Source organism: Pelmatolapia mariae, linkage group LG14 (genome assembly GCF_036321145.2).
Source record: "Pelmatolapia mariae isolate MD_Pm_ZW linkage group LG14, Pm_UMD_F_2, whole genome shotgun sequence".
NCBI classification, from domain to species: Eukaryota; Metazoa; Chordata; class Actinopteri; order Cichliformes; family Cichlidae; genus Pelmatolapia; species Pelmatolapia mariae.
This window is the reverse complement of record NC_086239.1, coordinates 2,852,816-2,879,675: the sequence shown is the minus strand read 5'-3', so window position 1 is coordinate 2,879,675 and position 26,860 is coordinate 2,852,816. Positions and strand designations below refer to the sequence as shown.

The window sequence follows — 26,860 nt, the reverse complement described above, 5'->3', positions numbered from 1 at the left end:
CTCCAGGGATTGGCAGCACGGCAAAGAAGTGATCCAGGAGAAGGGCTCGATTTGACCTCGGGACGAATTGCAGCACGGCCGTAAGCTGCCGGTCCAGCCTCTTGCTGAGCATAAATATCGAGACATAGGAAACTGAAAACGCACACGGCTCTTGTGTTATATAGGTGTACTTTACATTGCTGATAACATGCATCACGAGGGAGAAAATAGCTGACTGTATATTAAGAAACAGGGGCAGCAAAAGATCTAAAGAAAGGGAGGGCAAGACGTCTCGATAAATGTCCCTTTTAGCTAATTGTCCTACAGACAGACCATGTTTCTAGAAAGGTGGTGCAAGGAAAAAAGGTGGCAGCACTTGACTGACAGGCCATGGTCTCCAGTCTCGTGGCTCTGTATTGGATGACCCAGCCTGATTAAAAATGCAATATACAGGGAAAGGAATAGAAAGGGGAGAGGAAGGGCCAGGGTCAGGCCAGACCGGAGCCTCCAGGACGGGATGATAAAAGGCAGCGGTGGCGCCACTTCATGGTCACTATCTCTACCTGTCCATCTATAGCAGCTACTGGCAGCACTCAGCCAAGTAGAAGATATAACAACGCACAGCACTGCTTACAGAGATAAGGCAGAGAGAGAGGCACAGTATACTCACAACAGATGAGATTCTGTAGTACGATCTGGCTTAATAAAAGCAGACTTGTTGTTGGTGTTTGGGGAATCCTCTCGCAGCGAAGTGGAAACATAGAATCTCTGTTTCCCAAAAAGCGCTCATTTGGGTGAGTGTGTGAGTAGGCCCTTTTTCCTTTGCTTTTGGTCTAAGGTGTCGGAGAGGGGTAACAGAATAACTGAACGAATGAATGCGAAGTGTTTGCAGCCTCATTAACTACATCCAGTTCTTCCCATTTTTCGTATTTTTTTGTGGCGTTAGTGGGAGGCTGATATTTATCTAGCTGTGCACAAAATGTTTTCCAACACCTTCCTCCCTCACCGCAAAGCTGCTCTGGTGCAAACAAACCGGTGAATAATTTACCACCTAGATTTCTGGCTGGCTCCTTTGAGCCTGGTGACAGAAATTGAGGCTATGCTTTTTGGCCACGCCCTCCCCTCCCTACCTGTCATATAATGTGCTAATTGTGGAGACTGACTGACTGGCTGGTTTGGCAGTTCTCTTGGGACTTTGAGGCCCATGACAGGCCAGCCACAGTTGCCTCGTCAATAGATCTAATTGCTTCGAGAGAGGGGCCAGAGTGAAGGCTCTGGAGCATCAGGCATTTGGTAAAGAGAAACCGTGGCGCCATGACTGGGTCAGTAATCAAAGGGAGGCAGAGAAAGGATGCAGTAAGTGTAGCGCTGGATGAATGAAGGAACTGTCAGTCAATTGCGCACTGAATGATACATAATGACTAAGCTATCCCACTCTGTCAGTATGCCAGCACCTATCTGCCAGAGCAGTACTCAGAAGAGGAAAGCGAGAAGAGAGGAAAGTGAGAAGAAAGACAGGTGGAGAAGTTAGAAGAAGAAGCATAGTGAGTGAAGTGTCTGGCTACAAAAAAATTCAGGGCGGCCTACAAAGGCGGGAGAAAAAAATATAAAAAGACAAAAAATCATCCACAAAAATTAGAACAGAGTAAGCGTTCGAGACAAGACAGCTATCCTGTGTCCACCGTGCGGCCAGCTTTCCAGATCTATCAGATTGTTAGCCCCTTATCTTTCCCTGGAGATCAGCCTGTCTGGCCCCTGGCCCCTAGTCCCCAGGAGGTCAGGCTACATCAATACCTAGGCAGCCTTTGTTCTTGTTCTGACTCTCTGCTTCACTGCTCTGACTAACAGGCCATTGGCTACTGGCCTTCAGCACAGCAAAGCGCCTCTCTCTTCGCAGTCAATAAAGACTGTGACACAGACAACTCTGTTCCTTGTTGGTGGTTGTGTGGTAGATGATTACGGGTGGAGTGGGAGTCCCTTTATTTGTGTATATATTTGCAAAAGCACCAAAGTAAATAAAAGAGCCGTAATTATAAATTGCATGTGACAGTTCACCTTACTGACTCAATCTGCTGATTAATGATCAAGGTGCTTCCTTTGGTTAACAAATATAGATGCTTCATACACTATAGTACAATTTTAAATATATATCACTCTCCTTAGTACACCCAAAGTGAAGCTTTTGATGTTTTCTCAATCATGTGTCAGGAACTTAATTTTAATATCACACACTTTTACAAGAAATATTAAAAAATATATATTAATCACTACTTTTTAATATTTCACAAAGAATTAGTAGTTATAGGTTTGTTTTCTCTCAGCGCTTCGTCCATAAAGACGAGATTTGTTTATGAAATGTCCAGCAGACCATTAGCATAGCTAGCAGTTTGCTCTTTGTTGGGTCTAATGTATACAGAAATAACATTTTTCTATTTTCCTTATGAGGACGTAGTCGGTACTTTCTTTTTTGTCCATCTCATATAGATAAGATTATTGCATTTTTGTAACAGGAAAGGGTTTTACAGACTTCACTTCAAAGATTGTATGGGAAGGAAAGGTTTGCTTGATGAAGGCTCAACTCTTTCTGAAGTAGCCAATAAATTAAAAAAGAAAAAAGTCAAAGAATCCATACTGGGAGTCAGAGAACATATAGTACGTTTTCCTAAATTTCCCACTGACCCGTCCTTTTCCATTCCTCTGATGGTTGTGGAGTGATGGCACCGTGCCACTTGCTCATTTGCTGATGTGTCTTTATATCCATCAACAACAGAACATATTCACTGTGGATCTAACTATACAATGAGACTCCTTTCTTGAGTGCAATGTGATACGTTTGCACTTAAAAAATTTGCTCTCTGTGAAATTGCATTGACATTCTGTCTCTTAAAAGCCACTAATGACCACTATAGAAGCAGCAGAAGGCCGAGTGGTTGGCTAGCTAGATGCTATGATGAGTAGCTACTACAGTAACTGCTAGTGTCAGTCTGGCTCCTGACATACACACTAACAAACACGTGCAAAAGGGTTGTGTCTTAGCCTGACCCATGGGGATGACCACTAGCTCTCCATAATGGAGCCGGGCTGCGACACTGACCATTGAAAACCCCCACACCCACCCACTGGAAACCCGATCCAGCCAGTCCAACAACTGCTTTAGAACATCAATAATTAATTAGGGAACAGCTATTGGCCCCAAGGGTCAGAGAGCAGGGAGAGAGAGAGTGAAGGAGAACAAGAGAGTGAGGGACAGCCAAGTAGGAGAGTGAATGCACCGGGAGGAAATAGGGGAGTTGTGATTTTGTTTAATAAGTAACACAACGCAGGCTTTGTTCGGCTCTCTTCCATTAAAAGGACATGAGAAACCTTCTCTCCCTGTTTCTCCCTCTTACTGTAAGCCTTGCACACTTTTCCTCTCCAGGACATCTGTAGGTCATGAAAGGGTCGCTTCTCCCAAATAAGAAGCAAAGCAACAAAAACATATTTGATGTATTCACAAGTACTCAACATGCAGGTGTTTTTTGCTTTTATTGGCTTTGCAGACCGTCATTTTACATGTTGTAGTCATTTACAATCACCAGAGGGTAGAGTGAAAAGTATGTGCAGCAGCCTGTCTGTGGGCTGCTCTTGCTTGGGCCATTTTTGGTCCTTCAACCAATGGCAGAAGACTAAAGTTATAACATACAAAGAAGTGAAATCAACTATTAAAAACAATAAAAAGTGTCATCACTGCCAAGCTATGTGCTGTTTTTTTCGAGTATGCATGCTTAGGTTGCATACCCAAAATTCCTCACACTGTTTAGCCAGTACATATGCCAGGCCACTGTGATGCTATTAATCTTGTTTTATAAATACAAAGAAATGGTTATATTGTTAAAAAGTGACAATGGTACTTTTCTACTTTGAAAATGTCTGTATTTTTGTGGGTAACACGCAGGCGTGCATGATCCACAACATATCATATATATCACACTTTCTTCCCCAAAAGATACTGTAAGGACCTTTAGCACATTTCAGCTCATCTCTGTTGCTTTTTATTGACTAGACACAAAACTGAGATCTGAAATCTCCTGCTACAAACAGCAGCCTGAGCTAGTCTTAGCTACAGTGGGGAGGAGAAAATAGACACTGTATCCATGACGTGCAATAGTGACCTGCGGCAGTTGTTTGGAGAGATGTTTTGTATTTAATCAAAATTGAGTCAAAGCTTTCTTTTAAATCACACTGTACAGTTGCATGGAGTATTTTACTAGCACCACCATAACACAAAGAACCAGTTAATAAAATCACAGTTACATATTTGCTTTTTTAATTATTATTATTACTCAGAAAATGTTGATTCACTGTCTAATGATTGTATCCACTTAAGTCAGTTAAATCTAATATGCTTATAGATATAATGACATAATTCTGTCAGTTGGCAAAAGGGGAATAAATATTTCAGAGCACCAGAATGGTTCAAGCTGTCCTTGAAAAAGTAGCCTCTTTTTGTCAAATAGGAAATAAGGAGAAGCTTTTGGTATTAAAAAGTCTCATATTTCTGTTTGGCCACTTGTTAAGAGGCAAACGCTCTTATTTTTTCAAGACCGCAAGGAAGCCTTCAATGTGTTGAATTTGTTATGCCACAATGTTTTTTACGACTTTCCCAGGCACTTTTACTCATTTCTCCTTTTCGTTGTACTGATATGATTTAGATTTGCAGATGACACTCAGTCATCAGATCAGTTTGGGTTTTTGTTTCAGAACCAAGTTTAAGAAACTTGTGACGACATAGTTCTGTGTGAGTATGTTGGGGTGAGGTGTGGGTGAGGGATGATGTGGCATTTCGCTAAGCAGGCGTCAAAGACCAAACTGCCTCCATCGAGGATGTCCGAACACCTGGAGCGTGTATGGGGATATAGTTAGAAGTGCCTCCTGTGCTCCAGATGTTGACTTGACGAGTGTATTAGCCATGCTTGTGTTAAAGAAACTCCATCCCTGGGGTGGGAGACGGAGAAAGACTGATTCTGCGCATCAGGGCTCGTTCTCCATCCCTGCTTATTCAAGCCTTCTGGAGCTCCATCTGTCCCTGGGTCTCTCTGTAACACACAGACATTCACTGTACTCTTGCTTTTTTACTGACACTTGCACGCACCAACATACATATGAGAACATGAGATTGGGATTTTTGATGTTGTCCCAAAACACTAGCTTTCATCCAGCGAGTCATTAACTGTAAACTTATTGTATCTTAGCTTAAACTAACTTCACTCAGCCCATGTGTATGGTATACAATGTATATGCTCATACACAAGGGCTTAAGGCCTAATCACACATTTAGGCTGTAATAACACACTTTGGTAAACTGCTTTTAAGGTCTAATTAGTTTTACATGCTAATTTGTGTAAATTCTAATTAGTAATATGAGATTCATTGCCCTACTTTGCCTTTCTGATATCCTTTCCCAATAGCTGTAAATGTGTTTAGAGGGATGGAACTTGACTTTTACACTTAATCTTTTGGCTTGAGAACTGTGACGGTACTAGGCGTTGGCTATCGTCAGCTTTCGAGTATTTCATTCTTGTGTATTCTTTTTTTCCCAGCTGTACCCCCAGGAAGCCCCGGCCCAATCACACGTCACGAGTCATCCGACAGTCTGGCATCAGACCACAGTGGCCAGGAGGATGAGGAGTGGCTCTCTCAGGTAAAGCTTCTGTTTGACATGACATGACAGTGACTTAAGAAGAAAATGTTTCGTATTTTGATTTTATTTCTTCTAAATTAAAAATACAATGAACAAATACCAATTTAGAGCGCTGATAAATCAGTTAATGACTCTTCATTGCAAACATCATATTAAAGTTAGACCTGCTCCTGGACTTGATCCTGGATTACAAAAAATAAGTTTGCACTTTTTGGTGTAATCTGTGGGTCAAGTAACTGTGTGTAATTTAAAAGAAGACAGCTCACAGTGGGACTCTATGGCAACCTTGTGCCATAATATGGCATAGGCTTGTTTTTAGCTTAAGCAGGAAAGGTCTAATCAATCCACTGAACCTCTACCTGATGCTCCAGTGTTTACTCGCTGATATCAGCATCAGTCAAATCTGAATAGTTAGAGAGATTAAAAAAGTTCAAAGGAAGATAATAACTTGACATTCATCAGGTTAATAGAAATTTTGTTGCAAATGCATAAAAAACTAGTGGGGTTAGCAACTCTTTTGCACTGTCTCTTTGCTATGATTATACAGTCGTCTGAAGTTGTCTCCTTCGTTTATTGTTTAAAAAGGGTTTTTTTGTTAACATATAGATCATGAAATTATTTTCCTATCCAAACCTACCTGGCCTTGTGTGAAAAAGTAATCCCCTACCCTAATAAATTTACTATGATTAACCACATTTTTTGAAAAAAGCTGAGTTTGATTTCCTGACACACACAACATAGTGAACCAGGCTAAAAGCTCAAATGCAACACACCATGCAATGAGCTAAAGACACCCAAGAACAGATAAGAAACTCACTCAAATCTCTTAGTCTAGTAAAGGTTACAAAAACTATTCTAAGACTTTAGAACTACAGTGAACAAGACTGTCAGTCATTTCTCCACAAATTGAGAAAATTGTGAACAGCGTTAACCTTCCCAGGGGTTGCTGATTTACCCAGCTTACTTGAAGAGATCACAAAAAAAGCATCTAAAGGACTGCAGGCCTCGCTTTCCTCAGTTAAGGTCAAAGTGCATGATTCAGCAGTAAGAAAGGGACTGTGCAAAAATGACATCCACAGGAGTTCCCATGGAAAACCACTGCTGACCAAAACAGCCTGCCTCACATTTGCCAGAAACATCTTTATGACCCCCAAGACTTTGGGAAATGATCAGTTTTTGCAAGGTTTGAGTCTCGTTACATCTGGCATAAAACTAACACAGCATTTTGGAAAATGAATGAATGAATGTCATACCAACAGTAAAATATGATGGTGGTAGTGTGACGTTCTGGGACTGCTTTGCTGCTTTGGGACCTGAATGACTTGTTGTAATCAGTGGAATGATAAATTCTGCTCTCTAACAGAAAATCTTGAATTAAAATGTCCAGCCATCCGTTCTTCAGCTGAAGCTGACGCGAACTTGGGTTATGGAGCAAGGCAATGATCTGAAACACCAGCAAGTCAATTTCAGAATAGTAAAAGACAAAAAATCCAGTTAAACCAAATGAAATGCTTTGGAGAGGCCTGTTCAAAGTTTGGACATGAATCTAATTGAGATAACTTGGCATGACCAAAATAGGCTGGCCATGCTCAGAAACTCCCCCAAGTTCCTCCACACTGAAACCCTCATTGCCAGTTATCTCAAATGCTTGATTGCAGTTCTTGCTGCTGCCACCAGTTCACCAGGGCCAGGTAGATTTGGATAGCTTTTTCCCCTTAATGATGGAAAGAAGGTAAATTATGATTTAGTTGGAAAATTCTTCCCAACCCAAGTGAAAACCCCACACATAACTGTCCTTATTTTAATATACTTTGACATAACTGTCTGATTGTGTTGTAAAAACCAATTATTTTGTATTTTTACCTGATAAAAACACAATTCAAAACTGTACTGAAATAACCTGGTTGAGTGCGCGAATACGACACACTCACCCAGGTCTTTTCAGCTTGGTTAACACAAGTAGCACTTATCGCTAGTGTCGGCAGGTAGCCCACTACATTTTCATCATCAATAATTCCACTGCATACATAATTGATTGGGTAAAATGTACTTCGCTTAGCTAGCAGAGGCCCTGGTTCAAATCTGCCATGATAGTTTGCCAGGAGCAAAACTATCCCTCGCACTAACCTGTATTTTGGGTGACTTCCTGTCAGAGCAGTGATAAAAATGTATTTGTCAGTGGTTGAAGATTTAACTCTACAGCTCTTCCAGCATTAAAATTAAATGATTTGGACAAAGAATTTGGGATATTATACCATAACTGATATATGGGTATACTGGTTAGTTTCCTCTTTGCGTCGGTTTCTCTAGAATATGAAGAAAAGCATAGATACCAAGCATAATAGCTTTGTGGATTGAGAAGAGCTAAATACATATAGGCTATATTGAATTAGAGGCTAACTACTGCCTCGTGGATTTCATTATATCATATCAGTGGCCCTCATTAGATTTTCAGTGGGCATTTTGGCATTAGATTGGGATTTAGGATTGATCGGCCATCCCCTAATGAAATGTGAGGTTTGTGACCCTCCATGTCAGTGCTTCAGCTCACTGCAGTGCTGTGCCATTTGGTGCCTGTCAGTGTCAGTTGCCCTTCAGCTGACTGTGAGTAGACAACACAAAGTCTTGTCCTTATACAGTCCACCTCGGTTCAACTCTTAATTGTCTCCTAATACGTAAATGGATTAGAGGACAGTTTATTTGCAAGAGATGTGTTGCCTTTAAGTATTAGATAACAGGAACATTTAAAAAATGCACAAGCACAACCCCTTAAATGCTTATGGTAAATACTTCACTAAATGAAAACAACTGACAAGCAAATTAGCTTAGCAAATATTTGTGCAGCTTCTTAACCTCAGACAATCATTTATAAGATGCCAGTCAAAATAGCCAAACCTGCACAGGATATTCGTCTTTTTTTCTTACTTTCTAAAGATAGTACTGATGCTATAAGAGTAAAAATATTCAGCCTATAAAGAAGGGAAAATGCGAAGGTTGAGAGAAAAAAAATGTTTTGCACAGACAGAGGCAGCTAGCTTGATCTCATTTGGTGTCGAGGCTACAGCAGCATGGGCAAATCTGTGGCAACATGTCAACTAGCTCTGTCCAACAAGTCTGCAAGGGGATGTGCATTTGGGGTTGATACTGGACTGTAACATCTGGACCTACCGTGCCATTGCAAAGAGAGCACGCTGGCAGCTGTCTCGGCTCTGCAGCTGGGCGTGACATTGATGGTGTTAACTGGAAAAGCATACACACATGCAAAGTGACAATCCTCCCTCCTTCTGTGGCCTAATTTGCACAGCTGTGATGGACCTCACATATCTAATGTCTGTGTGCATGTAAACAGACACAGCAAAGTTGAGATTGTTTAAGATGTTAGCACATGGAAGCCATAGTGGAAGAAAATATTCAGCTGAGCTGAGAGACAGATGTGTATGAAGTAAAGATAATGACATCCGAATAGCGAGACACCAAGAGGCGTGCTAATTGCTGCAGGGATTCAAAGTAGAGACGGCTTGGGAGAGCAGTGAAAAGCAGGAGTCCGAGGCAGGAGACGGCTGTTCAATAAAGGCAAAGAGGAGATGGAGAATAGACGAGGCAGTAATAGTTTGATGTTTATGAGTGAGCCACTCCATAACCTTCTCCTATCCTACTTTTAGCCAGCATTAGTGCCACTCAGCTCAGGCGCCCATGGACCGCCTGCCATAGCAGTGCCATCTTATTGTCCCTGTAGGCCTCACCTCAGCTTTGCTGCCACGCCGTTGCTAGTGTCACACTTCTATTAACCCTCTGGGAAGGCTTCCCATCAGGCTCCTAGCACTTCCAACACACACAAGACATTGATGAGTTCTGACATCATCGTCAGACTTTTAGTGGTACACAAGTACAGCAAGCTTTTAGTTTGATGTCATGTAACTGAGTTCATCTGAGTACTGCATGGAATTTTTGAGCATTGGCACATAGATACCAGAGCCACCCTGTGAAATCCAGCCTGGAGCACGTTAGACAAATGAATGCATCTTCCTAATAATCTAAATAAAACTGAATTGAATGAACCTTATTTAGTTTAAACCTCTCATTTCAGGTGGAGATTGTGACTCATACAGGCCCCCATCGGCGCCTGTGGATGGGCCCCCAGTTTCAGTTTAAGACAATTCATCCTTCAGGCCAGACCACAGTCATCTCCTCTTCATCCTCGGTGCTTCAGTCCCAGGGCCCCAGCGATGTTCAGCAGCCCCTTTTGGACTTTGACACAGACGACCTGGACCTCCACAGCCTCAGGTACTTTAAATTTGTTCTCGTAGAAATACACACCAGCCTAAACGCAAAGACGATCTACATGTGGAGCTGGTCATTAATCAGAAATTATCCTAATATTCTAATAATCATGGATAGAGTCCACATCAATGAAGCTGTAGTGTCAGCAGCTTTATACTTAATCACTGAAACAACAGACCAGATCTCCAGTTAAATAAGCATCTGGATCCCAGTGGATGTGTGTTCTTTTTGTGTGCGTGTGTGTGAGTGTGTGTATTAACGGATGCATAATAAACATGTTTAGGATCCAGCCAGTACGTTCAGAGCCTGTCAGCATGCCCGGCTCATCGCGGTTGGTGGCTGATCGTCGTGGCCAGTCCAACATCATGGATGCAGGATCAGGTAAGAAACTTTAAATATCTCCTCTTCTGTTTTGTGGTACACCTTTGCTTCTTCTCTTTCATTGTTTTACTGCAGATACTTTGCTCAGGTGTGAAGTTGTTAAATGTGTTGTATTTTGTTCCTATCAGTCATATCGGCTGAGGCTGTTACATTGTTTCCGCTCTGTTACGGTGGTCATGTACTTCACACATTCATGCAGATGTTAAAACCTGTCAAATCCACAGTTATGTCTAATAATGACAAATGACACACAGAAAAAGTGTATATTTATACACTTGATACAAAAGCCTTTGTTGGTGGTGTCCTATATGAAAAAACTAGTTGCTCAGGTTCGTCTTCCACACAAAACGTCTTCGTGGGTCCTTCCCATAAACTCTGAGCTTTAGTTCTTTCCATAGATTTTCAATTAGCAATAGCAGCTGTATTGAGTCTCCTCGGCTGTGTGTTTGCTGAAACCGTCGTTTCCTCGTCATCATCCTGGTAGATGGCAGCAGGTTTTTTTGTGTTTTGGGGGTGATATGCGCAGCGCCTTTTGACCTTGTATTTCACAGCCGTGTCTAAATGTTGGTCAGCAACCTTTAAACCTGCTTTCAGCATGCTTTTTCTTAACCCACCGAGTCTTGTGTGGTGAGTGTTCATAAAGGCCATGGTGGTTGAGTGCATTATTTATTTATTTTTTTAATCACTTGTACCTGCTGATTCCAGGTCTTTCTGTTGCTCTCCAGAAGAGCAACAGAAGACAACTCTTCTGATAATTTTTTTCCTTCCTGTTTGAAATGAGCACCAGTTTAAGGTGAAATGGATTTCCATTTCTGGATTATAGCCCCACCGGTGCTCACTGACACCTTAGGCTACGTTCACACTGCAGGCGAAAGCGCATCAAATCCGATTTTTTTGACCCTATGTGACCCATATCCGATCATGGTATGACAGTGTGAACGGCACAAATCCGATATTTTCAAATCCGATCTGGGTCACTTTCGTATGTGGTACTGAATCCGATACATATCTGATGTTTTAGAAAGCGACTGCTGTTTGAACGGTCAAGTCGCATTAAATCCGTCTTTTACGTCACTGACACGAGACAGACGCCAATTATCAGCGCCGGAGAAGACATCGCGAACGCTTCCTGGCCATCCAGTGTAGATGTTAGTGAAACTGTTGGGAAGACAACGTTGGAGAAACGTGAACATTTTATTTGTACTGTATAATCTGCAGATTCTGACAGAAATCTGCAACTATCCTTTGAAGCACCGCTCCTCTAAAACAGCAATAAGGATCATTATTAGGTTATTTACATTATTATGTAAATAACAAAATAACTTAAAGCAAAAATTGGGAAACGTAAAGTCTGAAGTCTTTATATTAAGGGCCATCAGTCAAACAATACTGTTTGCTCTGGGTCTAAACAGAGCGCGTTGTGTGTGACGTCTTCTTTTGCGCATGCGGGCCGCTTTGAGCGTTCACACTAGAGCGCGTTTGCTGTCACATTTTATTTGTAGTGTGAACAAGCAGACAAAAAAATCGGATTTGAGCAAAAAATTGGAATTGAGCATTAAGACCTGCAGTGTGAACGTAGCCTTAGAAATTCTTCTATAACTATCAGTATGTTTTGCAACAACATAGAGCTCACTGGTTTTATCCATCATGAGATGTTTCTTTTGTGACGTCTTGGCAATGAGACGCATTTTTATAGGCCATAGAAATTTAAAATGTAAAAATTCATTAGAATTTTAAAAACACTTTATTCGCTTTCTTCTTTCTCTTTAATTTATTAACACATTTAAGCAGTTAGGTTTATGGTATATGATATCTCACAGCTAGACGAACACAAAAAACACAAAAAATGTCTATAATCTTCTTACTGAGTGGACTAAAATGCTGTAACATTCCTGGTTGGAATTATAAAGTAAGTGTCCCAAAATAGCTGTGCTTTTTTGAAGAGGTGCATACTAATAGAAGTAACAGGTAATCATTTCTTTGCTTCAAGGTTTATGAGAGACACGTTTCCGAGGTGTAACACGAAATGATATAAATCATTTTAAAAAACACCATCCGTCCATTCTCCTCCACTCATCCTTGTCAGGGTCGTGGGGAGGGGGGCTGGAGCCTATCCCAGGGTACAGCCTGGACGGGTCGCCAGTCTGATGCACAGACACGCATTCACACTCACACCTACGGGCAGTTTAGAGCTGCCAATTAGCCTAACCCAGCTAACTGCACAATAGTCATGTTTATGACCATATCTGCAAAGAGATTTGCTCTGTTTTTGTATAACAGCTGAACAATCCCATCCAGGTCGATTAGGAGTGCAAAGCCTTTTACACTCTTAATCTGCACTTCTGCAACATCCCACCATACACAGCTATAGATGTTCTGTGGCATTGCTGTTGTATTCCAGTGTATTTATGTGCACTGTGTGACAGTGTGTCTGAATAGGCTTGCAAAGTCTATTAGCTATTTGACAGGATTGATTTGACTCCAAGTGATCTTTAATAGCATGGCTGCTTTAATCTGGTTATGATGTTTGATAATCCAATCCCACTCAGAGGATTTCCTGTAAAATATGTCTTTTACTCTCAACACAGGCATTGCGAAAGTGTGTTTGTGAGTCTGGTCCTACTGCCAGTGGGTTCGAGGAATCATCCTTTATTGCGTGACATTATATCCTGTTGTTCTGCGTTTGATAAAGGAGATAGAGAAGCGTCTGTGGCATCTGTGGCATTATCTGCTGTGTCTTGTGACAGAGTTTCATTCATCTGATCTGCCCTCACACTGACACACAGCCACCACTCGCTTTTTCAGTCAGGCGTCAAGAAATATTTGCGACGGGTGTCACAAATAGTTTTACACATCTGATTGCACGTCTTTTGTCGTCCAGCCTTTGCTACTTTTCAACACGTACCCAGAGGTGCTTTATGAACCGATTCACGTAGATGCGGTTTGACCATTATTTATTTACCGTGTTTGTCTTTGCTATTGAACATGACCACTTTCTGCCATTCACCCATAACCTGTATTTACATTATTTAAATACATGTTACAAAGCAAATCCCACACATTTGGCCGTAATATCGTGTTTTAAAAAAAGAAAAGAAACAGAAGAAAAACAGAAGGTACCCGACTATTTTGTTAACATGTAGATTTGATAGAATTAAATTCCACTTCACAGATTATGAAGAACAAATCTTTTTTTCAGTAATGTAATTGTTAATAGTTAAAGCTGTTTCACAATGATTAATTGTACATTTATAATGAATTAAACAATATCATGAAATCCAAATATTACACTGAAATGTTTAAAGAGGAGGCAAATTAAGTTTGACATACACAAATATATTAGTCTGTGTTTATAATACCCACACTGATTTATCGTCTGTCTTCACTGCTTGGAATTTTGGTATTTATTTAATTATTTAATAATTAAATAACAAATTATAAACCTTGTGATTTATAATGCTGAAACAAATTACAGAGGTCTTTCTTATTGAGTCTTTGTGGCTCTTGAAGCACATATGCTCATTCACGCAGGCTCTATGATAAAGTGTTGAGGCAAATGTTCATTTACATCTTCTGATGTGCTTATTTGTTTACATATTTGCAGTTTTTGTGGTGATAAAACAAAAGCATTGGATAACCTTTCAGTTTCATTGGTGAGGCAGCTCTGCTGTGATCTTCAGAGCGTTACTTGTCTTTCACTTTGACAGAGGGATGTCACCAGAACCGAATACTTACAGCACCGTTCGATGCAAACATTCTGAAGATGCAGCGTATGCACCAAGGACTTAAAGCAATTATTAAGGGATGATATTGATTCGTAAAAGGGTGAAGGTGATTTTGAATGTGGGGAATGTGAAATTCTACCTGTACTGACAACGACATTTCTGATATGGTGACATCCCTGCTTCCACCTCTATTCATCTTCTTCCTTCTGTGGTTCAGCTATCTCCAGCCAGTGTCCTCGGTGTTTTCTGTGTGTTCTCTCACTGCTTCAGAGCAGAGAGAGACAGGACAGAGCCAGGCCGAGGGATGGAGGTGATGCTTATCAGTGTCTGTGTGTGTGGGTTTGGGGTTGTGTCCTGCCACTGCCATGGCGCCGCCATTATCACAGACGCACATCACTTTGGTCTCACCCTCTGCAAAACTTGAATGTGTGTGGCAGAACTTTGGTTGAAGGTGCAGACAGTTTATCTAAGTGAATTCAGATCATTTTAAAAGTGAGTATTTGTAACCGTGGTTACAAGAATACAGAGAAAGCTGATGAAAACTGCTACAATTCAGTTTTAACTTGAACATTAGCAACATTTATAGACTTTAATGTCCCAGTGTGCAGTTTGTTAAGACCAGTCATGTCATCAACGTGACAAATGTAGCAAACTTTAGAGCAGAAATAAATATATTTTCCAAAATCTGCATTAAGGCTGATGATGATGTATAGTTCAGAGCATGGCCACTGTGGAAAAAACATGTGGGTAGTGTTTCTTCTTGATGTACTGAAATACAAACCAGGTAGTCAGCTGTTTTACCAGGTATACCCTGTCAGCCAACTATAGGAGCATCTGGTTTAATGAAAACAAACAATAATCTGACAGTAACATAGTTTACATAATAGATTTGGGCTGGAACCCAGCCACTTGTTGCTAACACACTGATCTGCTGTTGGTTTGCAGTTCTATCAGGTGTGTTATAGGAACTGCGGTCAGCATGCATTCATCTTTATTCTGACACAAATATTAATGATGTCTATCTTTAAGTGGTTAGTGTATGGTTCTGTCCACTTAGTTATGTCTGTCTATTTAAACTGGTGCTGTAACGTCATACAGTTACTCTGGATTCTAAAATATGTTCTGCTACTTGCTAACAATAATCTTTAAATCTTATCAGTCTTTAAAAAATATTTATTTATTTAATACTAATGTTTTGGCTAATGCGCTACTGTTCTGTGTCACATGTGAGATATGCTGGACACATGTGCTTGTGTGCCGTCATATCAGTTGTCATCACATCAGAGACATATCCATAGGCAAACCTTAAAGTGTGTCAGTCTTGTTGTTCGGTTTCATATACAGCAGAGCTTTGTTTCTGGAGTGCGTGTTTATTACATGTGAACTTACCTTCACGTGTGATATATGACATGCAAAAACATGTTAATTCACGTTTGTAGCCTAGGAAATAGTGTGAAACTGATTTATATGCCGTACATTCCCATTCTTTTGAGTAATATTTGCCACACTGGCAGGAATTCTGTCATGTTTTCGAGCCATTTCTGTGAAACTGCAACAGTGTTTGTGAGAGTCCTCAGGCCCAGCAAGACCATAAAGCTGCAGCTCTTCCTACAGTGACTCACTTACAGTCAGTCAGTCTCCCCAGTGTCTGCTCGCATCTTATCTCAGCCCATACACTCTGCTTATCTCTGTCTTCCCTGAGGTGATGGGACGCCGTCTGCATGGGACACACTCACGCACACTTGCAGACACACACACACAGAGAAAGTGATGTACAGTGTGACTTCTTGATCCAGCATGTCTCTCTTAAGGAGGGGACACGGGAGCACGACAGCAACGCTGCTGTCTCACTTTCCACCAGCTGCAAAACACAGGAGCAACGTGTAGCTGGTATCAATACGCCCTATCTGCACCCCAAGCCTTGCTGGGGGGATGTGTGTGTTTAAAGCCAGCCTCAATCCCAGCTAGACTACACAGTGGCGTTTTGTGGCCCAGGAGGTCATATCTAAAAAGAAAGAAAAGGAGACAGACCAGAAAAACAGATAACACCACAAGACTGAAAGAGTCTGTTTAATCTTTACCTGTGTGTGCGCGCATGTTCATGCACTGATAAATCTCCCAGTTCCCGTCCACACTACTGTAGTTGTGTTTTGACTCTGTAAAGAAAGCCACCCTGCTCCACAACAGGAAACAACAACAACAAAAGGCCCGTCTGTGGCATCACCCATTTTGTTGTTTTTGTTTGTCATCTTTGTCGCCGCGTCTCTGCCTCACTGTTTTTCATCTGCGTGTGTGTGTGTGCGCGCGTGCCCGTCTGTGTGTATTATCTGTGGTGGTGAATCAGTGATAGTGTGTTAGCTGGCGGCAGAGCTAAACAGGCAGGACATGATGAAGCTGCCTTATCAGAGAAAGCTGAATACACTTCAGAGCACTGCTGGACTTTGGCACTGGGTTTGCTGTATGTTTGTGATACACGTAGGTCAAATTCTCAGACCAGTGTCGAATACTAAAATGCTAAAATAGACGATGCATTCTTGTTCACAATCTTCAGTTTCAAGCTTTACAGTATTTTCCAAAACACTCTAAATTTCTTCAGAGTCTTGCATATATAGACATGTGTACTGTATGTTCATCCTTGTTGTAATTTAACTAGTGTGTGTTAGTCCATCAATCAAGTCAATCAGTGAGGGGTCAGCGTTAGACACACCCACCCCACGTTTTCACAGCTAAGCTACCACTGCTGTGTGTGTGTGTGTGTGTGTGTGTGTGTGTGTGTGTGTGTGTGTGTGTGTGTGTGCGCGCGTGCGTGTGTGGGCTGGAGGTGTCTCTTACTGTCAGAAGTCAGATGAAAAGTGGTGTTCCTTTCCTCTACATTACCTGTCTATTTATTATTTTATACAAACTTCAAATGCACAGAAAACCAGTTTGATGAAAATGGAATAATTGTTCCTACCAGTTTCCAGTTCTCTACCGAAGGAACAAATATGATTGTATGAAAACACATTTCCCTTTGTATAGTAAGTTCATCACTGACACAAAAAGAAAACAAACATAGATGAGATTAAAGTCTTCATTCAGATCTGTATTGCCTCCAACAGTAGAATTGCTTTTGGTACTGATCAGTCTTTTTTTTAATTCTCCAGCTATTTAGAACCTGAACAAACTCTGATTCCCACCTCTGTGCACCATCTCCCTAAATCTGGATCCTAGGTCTAGTTCCTGTCATTGTCTTTTCAGGGTCACTTCTATAGCTGCTTGAAATCTGTGGTCATTTCTGGCCATAAATGTTCATGTCATTACCTCCTGTGTTGTTGAGGTGATTGTTCCAAAACTGACTCAATCCCCATAGTCTCCTACGTTAAAAATCCCCAGTTTTAAAGAATTGTTTTCAGCCTGTATAAAACAGTTAGAGCGGGGCCCGTAAGATATTTTTATATGTCAATTATTAACATTCAGTATGTGGGAGCTGAATTTTAAGCCCTGCTGAGAATCCATGCAGGCGGGGGTGGAACTTTTTGATGGGCACACCGTGCGGTCAATCACATGCAAAGACCGACTGGGATCATACCATCATATGACAAAAGGAAGGGGGGCAGACGTTCCAAAGACAGCAAGCGTAGTGGCACAGCCCAGGTACACAGAGAGACAGAGCAGCTTATGGCTGCATTTCAATGATAGTAGAGACTCCCGCTTTTATATTTTCAAAAGGTTTTCAAAAGGTTTCAAACTTATCCAGGCCTTAAACCTCAAAGTTGTAGTAAATGCATTAAATAAGTGTTAGAGCTTTTCCTACTGATAAAAACCTCCCTCACGGCTGTTCATACTACACAAAGTAATTAAGCAATTAACGATTAACTTGTTGAAGAGGGAGAACATCTGGTTTAATGGGATGTACCCCGACACCTCTGAGTTAGAGCCTCTACAGCCATACTTTGCAATAGATGACGTCATCTCTTTGTACAACGCGTCCATTTGGTTCCTATTAATGCTTAATGCCAAATGTTGATGCTTTTAGCCTCCTTGGCCGTTGCAGTCAACACTGAAAACAGGAGCTAGTAGGTGTTGTGACACATGACATCATTGTCTGCGTCCATGTCTTTTTACAAAGGATATTACTCAAATGGTCTTTGAGTGCTGTTCTTGGCTGGGGTCTACCCATGTGCCATGGCATGAGATGGACTACACCCTGGATATGTCTCAGTTCAATCACATGGCCAACACAGAGAAAGAGATACATTTTAGACAATTTAGAGTTATTAATTCATCAAACAAGCATGAGTCTGAATTGAAGTGAAGCCAGAATATAATATAGAAAGGCCCAAGCCAGTGGATGGAGCCGAACCCATGACCTTCTTGCTGTGAGGTGTCAGTGCTCACCGCTGCTCACAGTGGTTTGGCCCCTGAGTTGTAATATCTCTGAAACCTTTAAATGAAAACAAAAATTCAAACAGGAAATGTGAATGTTGCACATGAACTAAATCAGTATCCATGCATGCATCCGTTTAGACCGCCAGCACAGTGTCCCGTTGTCTTGGTGACCCTCCACCTCTCTACCACCATTAGCACCACCCTGAGGCGATAGGGGCTGTTCCCTGTGTCACTGTTTTCACCGATACAGGATTAGGAAGCAAGAGCGGGCCGTGAGTGACGGCATAAAAGACAAGGATAGAGGTTTGTTTCCCCCTAAAATACACACACAAACCTACTCACACACACTTTGTCTGCCGTCTTTCTCTCTCCTCTTCATACTTGAGCAGCCATTTAAAAGAGCAGGCACCTGTGTCGTGGTATTCTGTCTCTCTTTCCTTTTCTAATACACATACCCCAGTAACCTATACCCCACAATTACCTTCCAGCCTCATAAAGGGCCCTTGTATTTTTGTACTATAACGGTCGCGCTGACAACAGTGATCACGAAGGCCAGAAAGATGCCCGGCCACCCGATCTCTTCCTTAAAGACAAATACCCTCATTTCCCGGGAACCCCCCACCACTCCCCTCCTCTTCTGATTTTATTTTCCTCAATAGGCACCTTTGTCACCTCGCTGCCACTCTGCCCCTCCACCCATCCTGTCTGTTGCCTCAGGGTGTCTTTGGTGACCTGTGGCTGGTGACAGCACACAACAGCCAATCTCAGCAGTCATCACCGCTGCTTGTTTGATTTTGTCATCACCGGCAATCAGGTGAAGGGGAAACGCTGAGCTTTTATCAGGAAGAGAAAGAGGAAGAAAAATGATCTGCTGGAAAATCGGAAAGAAAAGAGAGCCGGGTTAAAAGAAGTAACAAAAGTGTTACATGTGCATGTTGTTCACCTGCTGGTCTTGGAATTCTTTGAATATCTTTCTAATATGTAACAAAAAAGCTGTGCTTGCACTGAAACCCAGCAAAATGTTCCTGTAACTGGCACTGAGTTTATTTGAAAGAAAATGTATCTTACATAAGTGTTGAGTTGCTCCTGCTTGCTCTATTTGACCCTGTTTTACCATTTTCTTGGTCTTTATATGTTCTCTGAGATTTAATATTCCCTCGCTTTAAATCTTCAGGAAATGTGCCAAGTTAAACGCACGTTTGTGAGTGTTTGGGGACGGCGGGGTGGGACGCATGCAGAGATTTATGGCGATTGTGCGTGTGCGACTGAGAGGGATCAGGGTGTGACAAGGATTGATATGGGTGAGTGCTGATCAGGTTTTTGTGCTGCTCTTATCTCTCTTTCTCTCTCTGGGTGTTTTTGTGCTGCAGCACTTTTAATCTGCGAGAGATGAAATGCCCTCCAGCATTAGAGCTACACAGCAAGTGCATGTGTGCCTGTGCGTGCGTGTGTGTGTGTGTGTTTGTGGTGCAGTGCCAGAGGGCAGTGAAGACTGAGCAGCTGCTTTTTATAGTGACTGAACGGACACCAATGTGTCGGGCATCTGCCACGCGTTCACCCTACTGCCTACCCACTCGAGTGTGTGCGTGCACGTGTGTGTGTTGCAAACTGAGAAAAGCCGTGTTGGTGTGTGTGATCATGTCGTGTCTTTCCCAGTGTTTGTATTATTGTGTATAGCACCTCTAATACTGTAGTGGAACATATAGATCTGTTTTAAATTCAACTTGGCAACAGCGGATGTCTGTCCGCGTGGTTTTTGCACGCGTGTCTCCGTGTGTGTGTGTGTCGAGCAGCTGCTGATACAGAGGAACATGTTGACGTTCATCCACAGCGTGAAAACAGTCGCAAACACATGTATGACACATTTGCTTGTTACAGGGCAGCGGTGTGAGTGGCGAGGGGCGGGGGTTGCTGTTGGTGCCACCCTTCCATTCCCATGACCTCAATCTGTGATGGGCACCCTGCCAGGCTGCCCATCCCTCCGTCTGCGGGGCTTACCGCAACTTCCAAGATGTGAAGGGGAAGTAATGGAACATCCGTACCGTGACCTCACACACACTTTAATCCTCACAGGCGCTAATCAGTGTCATCTTTATGGGCTTGTATGAGCAAGATTTTGAGTGTTATTACACCCAGACAGCCATATGCACATGCAGATGAGATGAAATTGCCATTTGCAACAAGAATAATGCCAAAAGCAAGTGCGTGTCTGTAGATCATGAAGAAAGTATATTTTTTCCTTTTGGAGTAAATTGGAAGCAGTTATGGAACAAGTATGTCAAATCAGCAGTCTGACTAGTTGTTAGCCACATACACAGGCGATGCTTCCTTTACTGTAATTTAGCTTAGTTCTGCATTACATGGTTAGAAACAAGATAGCGATCATGAGAAAAAAGACCGTCATATCTAGTCCGTCAGAGATTGTTGAAAAAATAAGGCTAATGTTATCTCAGTGTACAGTTAACCAGGTGACGTCCTTTGATTTGGAGAATGAAAACAGAGCATGACCTGGTTTTTATGTGGTTAATGTTTTCAAACAGCTTACCTGCTAACACTGACTAGCCCACTCAGGTATATGAGTTTTTGCTAACTTCAGAACATCCATGCACTACTTTACAACTTACAGGTGGCCAAAGTTGGGGTCATTCACCACGAAAAGTAATGTATTGCACATTTCTTGTTACTTTTTTTAAAAGTAATGTAGTACGTTACTCGTCGAAGAAAGTAATCCCTTACACTACTTGTTACATTACTTTCCCATTACTCCGTAAAATGACCTGAACTCCCACACACCAACGTAAATCTCTGCCCTAATAAGGACACATGTATAATCTTTCTTACGTATGAAGGTATGAATACAAAGCCAACAACACAAAGCCGGCTCTGGGTTCTTGGCTAGCTTTGCTTTAGCATGCTGTCTGAGCAGGTGCTTGCAGAGAGCCAAAGTTGTGTTAGCATAATACAGTTGCTTCTGTCCTGGATGCAATTAAAAAAAAAAAGTAATTTCCATATCTCCACTCCTCAAATGTTATTTTGTTGTACCGCTCCACCATTTAGAATAGAATAGAATAGAATAATCCTTTAATTTTTGTCCTCTCATTGAAATTAGCTGATTGTAGCACAGGGAGGGAACAAAAAGTTTGTTTGATGTTTTCTTTTCTTTTTATCTGCCTGAAGCTCACATAACTAAAGAAACTTTGTAACGCAAATGATGACATACAGTAACTGTAATTTCATTACAGAATATAGTACAGTAATGTGTTACATGACTGCATTACTGAAAAAATGTAATCTGATTACAGTAACATGTTACTGTAACCTCCACTGCAGGTAGCTAACTATTTGTCATGCTTGATCTCTCACCATTAATTAGTGTCAATTCAAGATTTATTTTCAGAAAACTTCCAGGAATTTATAAAGAAAAAAAGTTACAGCAAAAATGCATTTCACTAATGTCAGTGATATTCTTTATCAATATTATCTACCAATGGCTGCATAAATGGACACATTTATCATAAAGAATTAAATTAAAATGTGAATTTACTGCTGTCATATTTTACATTATTACTAATTATATGAGCAATCCAAACAAATCTGTAGACGTTATTTTTGCCTCTGGAAATGATCATTTTTGTTTTTGGCTCTTTTTTTTTACCCACAGATAATCACATGTGAAAATTAACAATATAATACTGAAATGTACTCCAAATAAATTCAGACTATTTCCAAATATTTGTAATAAGACATAAATTCAACAGCTATTTTCACCTGTCACACTGTCACCTTCTCCCATCCAGTCGGAATGATCTTTAAAACCATCCTCAGATTTTCTTTAACTTAAAATAATTTTCTGTAGGATCATATAATGTGACAGTGCAGTACCTTTTCCTTTTTCACTCTTTAGTGATGCGATTTTTTCTTTTTCTTTTTTGGGCCTTTATTTGGCTTTGTTGGATAGGTACAGTGAAGACTATCGCTCTCAGTCATATGGCGTACGGTCGCCTGCTCATCCCACTGTGATGTGATTTCTCCATTTTCGGCTGCTTGTCAGGCGTGTTTTTAATTAGTTGTAGTTTTTTGGAGTGCTATATTCTGTAAATTCCAGCTTTTCCATTGATAATTGTTAGAAAATGAAGGGAACACCTTCCACTGTAGACTTACTTCAGACAAATGACTGTGAATGACTTGAAATGATTGTTAGAAGAATGACACTTCAGTTAACAGAGTTCAGTGTGATTGCAGAAGTTTGTCTTTTTTACATACTGCCAAGTGCGTGGATTACAGTATAGCTCTTTAACGTGGCACAGCTCCACGACCCCCCTCTGTCTATTTTTATTCTTTTTCTCCATCTCCCCCTCCACCCAAAATCACTGGGGACAAACACAGCGCATTGTCATCAGAAGTGACACATCTTTTTCTCTCTTCGCCCTCACTGCTTTCTTTCTTTCCATCTGTTCCTTTTTCCCTTCCCTTCTTTCCATCTTTCTCCCTCTGCACTTTCCTCTTCCGCTCTCTGACACTAACCGCCTCTGACAGTGTCTCCATGCTGTCGCGGACTAATCCACCTCTGAGAGGTGTTAAAACACTTCCACGCTCACACATCAACACACACACACAAACGCGCACACACACACACAGCACGTTACTCTAGATCCCGTAAGGTATCGATCCACCGTCCTGCTTGCTGTAATAGGATTTTTTACACCTAAGCAACAGAAATGCCTAATGCATCGCATCACATCTAATGTGGGTACACACACTTTCCTGCATGCACACTTTCATGCACAGAGATAATTGCAATGAGCTGCTCAGCCTCGCTGGCAAGTGTGGTAAAAAATGAATAGGGGAAAGAAGGGGAGATGCACTCAGCAGCATATGCATCCGACTCCCTCAGCATCTGACTCATGTCACAAATGTTCAGACTGTCTCTACATCACACACACACACACACACACACACACACACACACACACACACACACACACACACAGTCCACTTCTCTACTTGCAACTGTAGAATGATGTATCCCTTCGTATTGCGTTATAAGGTTAACAAGCTCTAAGTGGTTTCTCTCCACCTGAGACTCTCCAGTATGTCAAGACTTTACTAAATAGAGGAAAACAGAGAATCCCCTCACCCTGTCTTGAAGGCAAACAATATTAAAACCACCTGCTTAATGTAGGGTAGGTCACCCATGTGCTGCCAAAAAGCTCTGACCTGATAGAGCATGGACATGGCACTTCAACAGGTATTCTGTGGTTTCTGGTTTTTGGTGGTGGATCCTCTGGGTCCTGTGGGTTTGGGGTGTGTCCGGGGCCTCCATGGGTCCGGAAAAATGCTTAGTTGGAACTTGGAAGTTTACAGACCAGTTAGGTGCCATGGACTTGGTGCTTTGCACAGATGCGATGGAGCTGTCCATTCAAAAGTGAAGCCAGCTCTCAACCGCACTAGCCACAGCTAATCTTTACTTCTGGTTAATATGTTTGCAAGTATGCTAGTTAGCATCTCTTTGCTGGCAGTGTTAGTAACTGCAGGTCTCAGCTTGAAAGCCAAATATGTGATCAGTAAGCAAAACATACAATTTACCGAGTTAACTGAATAGTTATCCACATGTACTTAAGTAGGGAATCTTCTTCTGTGCAGTGTTTCAGAATCTTTTTGAATGAAACCTTCAATAAGCAGAGAACTCGATCGTGGCTCAAGAGTTGGGAGTTCGCCTTGTAATCAGAAGGTTGCCGGTTCGAGCCCCGGCTTGGACAGTCTCAGTCGTTGTGTCCTTGGGCAACACTTCACCCGTTGCCTACTGGTGGTGGTCAGAGGGCCCGGTGGCGCCAGTGTCCGGCAGCCTCGCCTCTGTCAGTGCGCCCCAGGGTGGCTGTGGCTACAATGTAGCTGCCATCATCAGTGTGTGAATGTGTGTGTGAATGGGTGGATGACTGGATGTGTAAAGCGCTTTGGGGTCCTTAAGGACTAGTAAAGTGCTATACAAATACAGACCATTTACCATTTATTGTATTTTTCATCTAATGTAAAGCTTGGTACCTGTTCAATCAAAATATTTAATGTCACCTGCTTTGGCTGGAAAACAAAAGCCGTCCGTTGGCTTTACAAAAGCCTGTTTCACAATTCCCTCTTTTCCCTTTAACTTCGTTGCCTCTTTCCTTCCTTTTGTTTTTCTCGGTGGCACCTCAGGGCTGACCAGGTGGAGAACTACTACAGGCTCATTTCCTCAGCAGGTGTGTGTGGTTTTCTCATCGTCCATGTGTGTGTGCGCGTGCAAGGATGTATGGAAACGTGTGTGTGAGCGCACATTCACTTAGATACTATCTGCTCACCTGCTTCTGCTGAGCCACAGAGGAAGCCATTGTGTATTGATGCTAAAAAGCTATAGACCAACCCCCTCCAGGTGACAACAAGTGGTGTGTGTGTGTGTGTGTGTGTGTGTGGATAATATCAAGGAGGATATTGTTTATGCTATGGTAAGGGGGGTTGAAGGGAGAGGGGAAGAGGTTACCGCCTTTCTCTCCTCACCTGGAAATTATGTCCTGCCACCATTTTACTAGAGTGTGTTTCCAATCACTGCAGGAACGTGAGAAATGTCCGCTTGGGAATTCCTCCTCAACTTCCTGTCTGTCTCTCACTCTTTGTGTGCATGTGTGCCTGTGATAGAGAGAGAAGGGAAATGGAAGAGAGAGTGATTGTAAATCAAAACAAGAAAGTTGTCTTTACTCACAGCACTGTGTATTTGTGAGCTTAAGGAGTCAGCACTTGTTTTCTTTTCCTTTTCATCTTCTATTTTAAAAGCCCAGTTCATGCAAATCATATTATAATTCTGCCTCTGCACTAAGACAGAGAAGGTGGGTGGAAGTTGAAATTCATTTGGACTGTGTTTTAAAAAGGCCAACAAAAAACAGGAAAGTGCCTTTGTGCAGCCTCTTATTCTTTTTTCTTTTAATAAATAAATAAATACGTGTGTGTGTGCGTGTGTGTATACTAGAGCAGGGCGATATGGCCAAAAATATTTATCACGATATATATTTGAAAATTTGCGATAACGATATAACTGATGATATAATTGATGCGAGACAAAATACAACTCCACAACTTTACTAGCGCAAAAAAACACCTTCCATTTATTTTCACTTAAACAAGAAGCTGTTTTTTATGTGCATTAAAGCTATATAAAAATTTAACAGTGCAAATGCAAATTCCTTGCTGAAAGTTTAACCAAAAGGCATTTCCAGTAGAAATGGGCTGACATATCCTGAGCATAACCATGTATAATATCCACTGAAGTTAAAAAGAGGTGCTTTGCAACATTAAACTGCAGTGTGCCAAATAAAAAAGTCAAATACATATTTTTTGGACCATAAGGTGCACAGGATTATAAGGCACATTAAGCGAAACAAAGCAGTCAGATAAATCAAACTTTATTCAACTCATTCTTCTTGCTTCCTCCACTTCTGTACCATTGATTCATTAATGCTGTATTCTATCACAGCTGCTCTATTCCCATGTTGTTGCAGTATATTAATGACTAACCTCGTATTGTGGATGGATTATCTCAGTTGTTCTTCTAACTGAAGTTTGGTCCGTTTACAGCATCCTGCCATGCGATTGCATTTGTCTCTAACCATCAGGAAACTTCACGTTAACTTTTATTGAGTGGAAAAGTGTTAGCCTTGATTCCTCCAGCTTCACTGTTTATGTTATGCTAACATAGCTGTGTCGCTAGCGATCACGTAGCACATCATTACATACCAGCTAGCCCAACTTCAGTAACCTTACAAACGTCACTGCTGTTTAGTTTCCTGTCTTCATTTATGTTGGAAGTGATAGCAGAGCTGTACGTTTGAATTTTTTCAGAAATCTCTCAGTCAGAACATGCTATATCATGCTTAGGTAACTAGCGAAACTAGCGAGCTAACTTCCGCTAGCTTCCTGCTAACTTCTAACTCCGTTAAATGTAATAAATCCTGTTTTCATGTATGCCTGGATCTTAAATTTCATAGTTACACCTGGTAAAGCAGCAATGCTGATCATTTTATTAAAGATGAAAGAATTTAGACAGTTTTTAACTCTTAGTGATGCTGCAGTGTTTGTTTGACTTTGGGACCTGAAGCGGAGGGACTTTAGGACCCAGATTACTCCCAGATTTACGAGCACCTTAGTCCGACAAATACGGCAATAACGACGGCCCCCTTGCATGTTCTACAAAAAAATGTGCTTTGTTGTGTATCTGACGGACAAACACCAAACCAGTTCCACATCACTGAAGTGGCACCATTTTTACAAACTAATTCTGGTTCATCCGTTTCACTCAACAATCGGCCATGTGCGTATGAAAACAAAGGCACTGCGCATGCGCGTTTGACCCATATTCTATCGCGATATTTCATTTTCCTATCGTTGCCTAACATTATACCGGTATTACCGTAAACGGTAT

At 41.5% G+C, this 26,860-nt stretch overlaps 1 protein-coding gene across 4 annotated transcripts in view; it reads left to right on the top strand.

The window, feature by feature from the left end:
* bcas3 (BCAS3 microtubule associated cell migration factor) overlaps positions 1-26,860 on the top strand; it is a 323,139-nt gene that overhangs the window by 106,964 nt on the left and 189,315 nt on the right. For all 4 annotated transcript variants that reach the window (XM_063492927.1, XM_063492926.1, XM_063492928.1 and 1 more), the window contains 3 exons: positions 5,559-5,659; positions 9,747-9,943; positions 10,224-10,321. In XM_063492927.1, the coding sequence (XP_063348997.1) occupies positions 5,559-5,659; positions 9,747-9,943; positions 10,224-10,321 (396 nt within the window). The remainder of the gene's footprint in view (positions 1-5,558; positions 5,660-9,746; positions 9,944-10,223; positions 10,322-26,860) is intronic.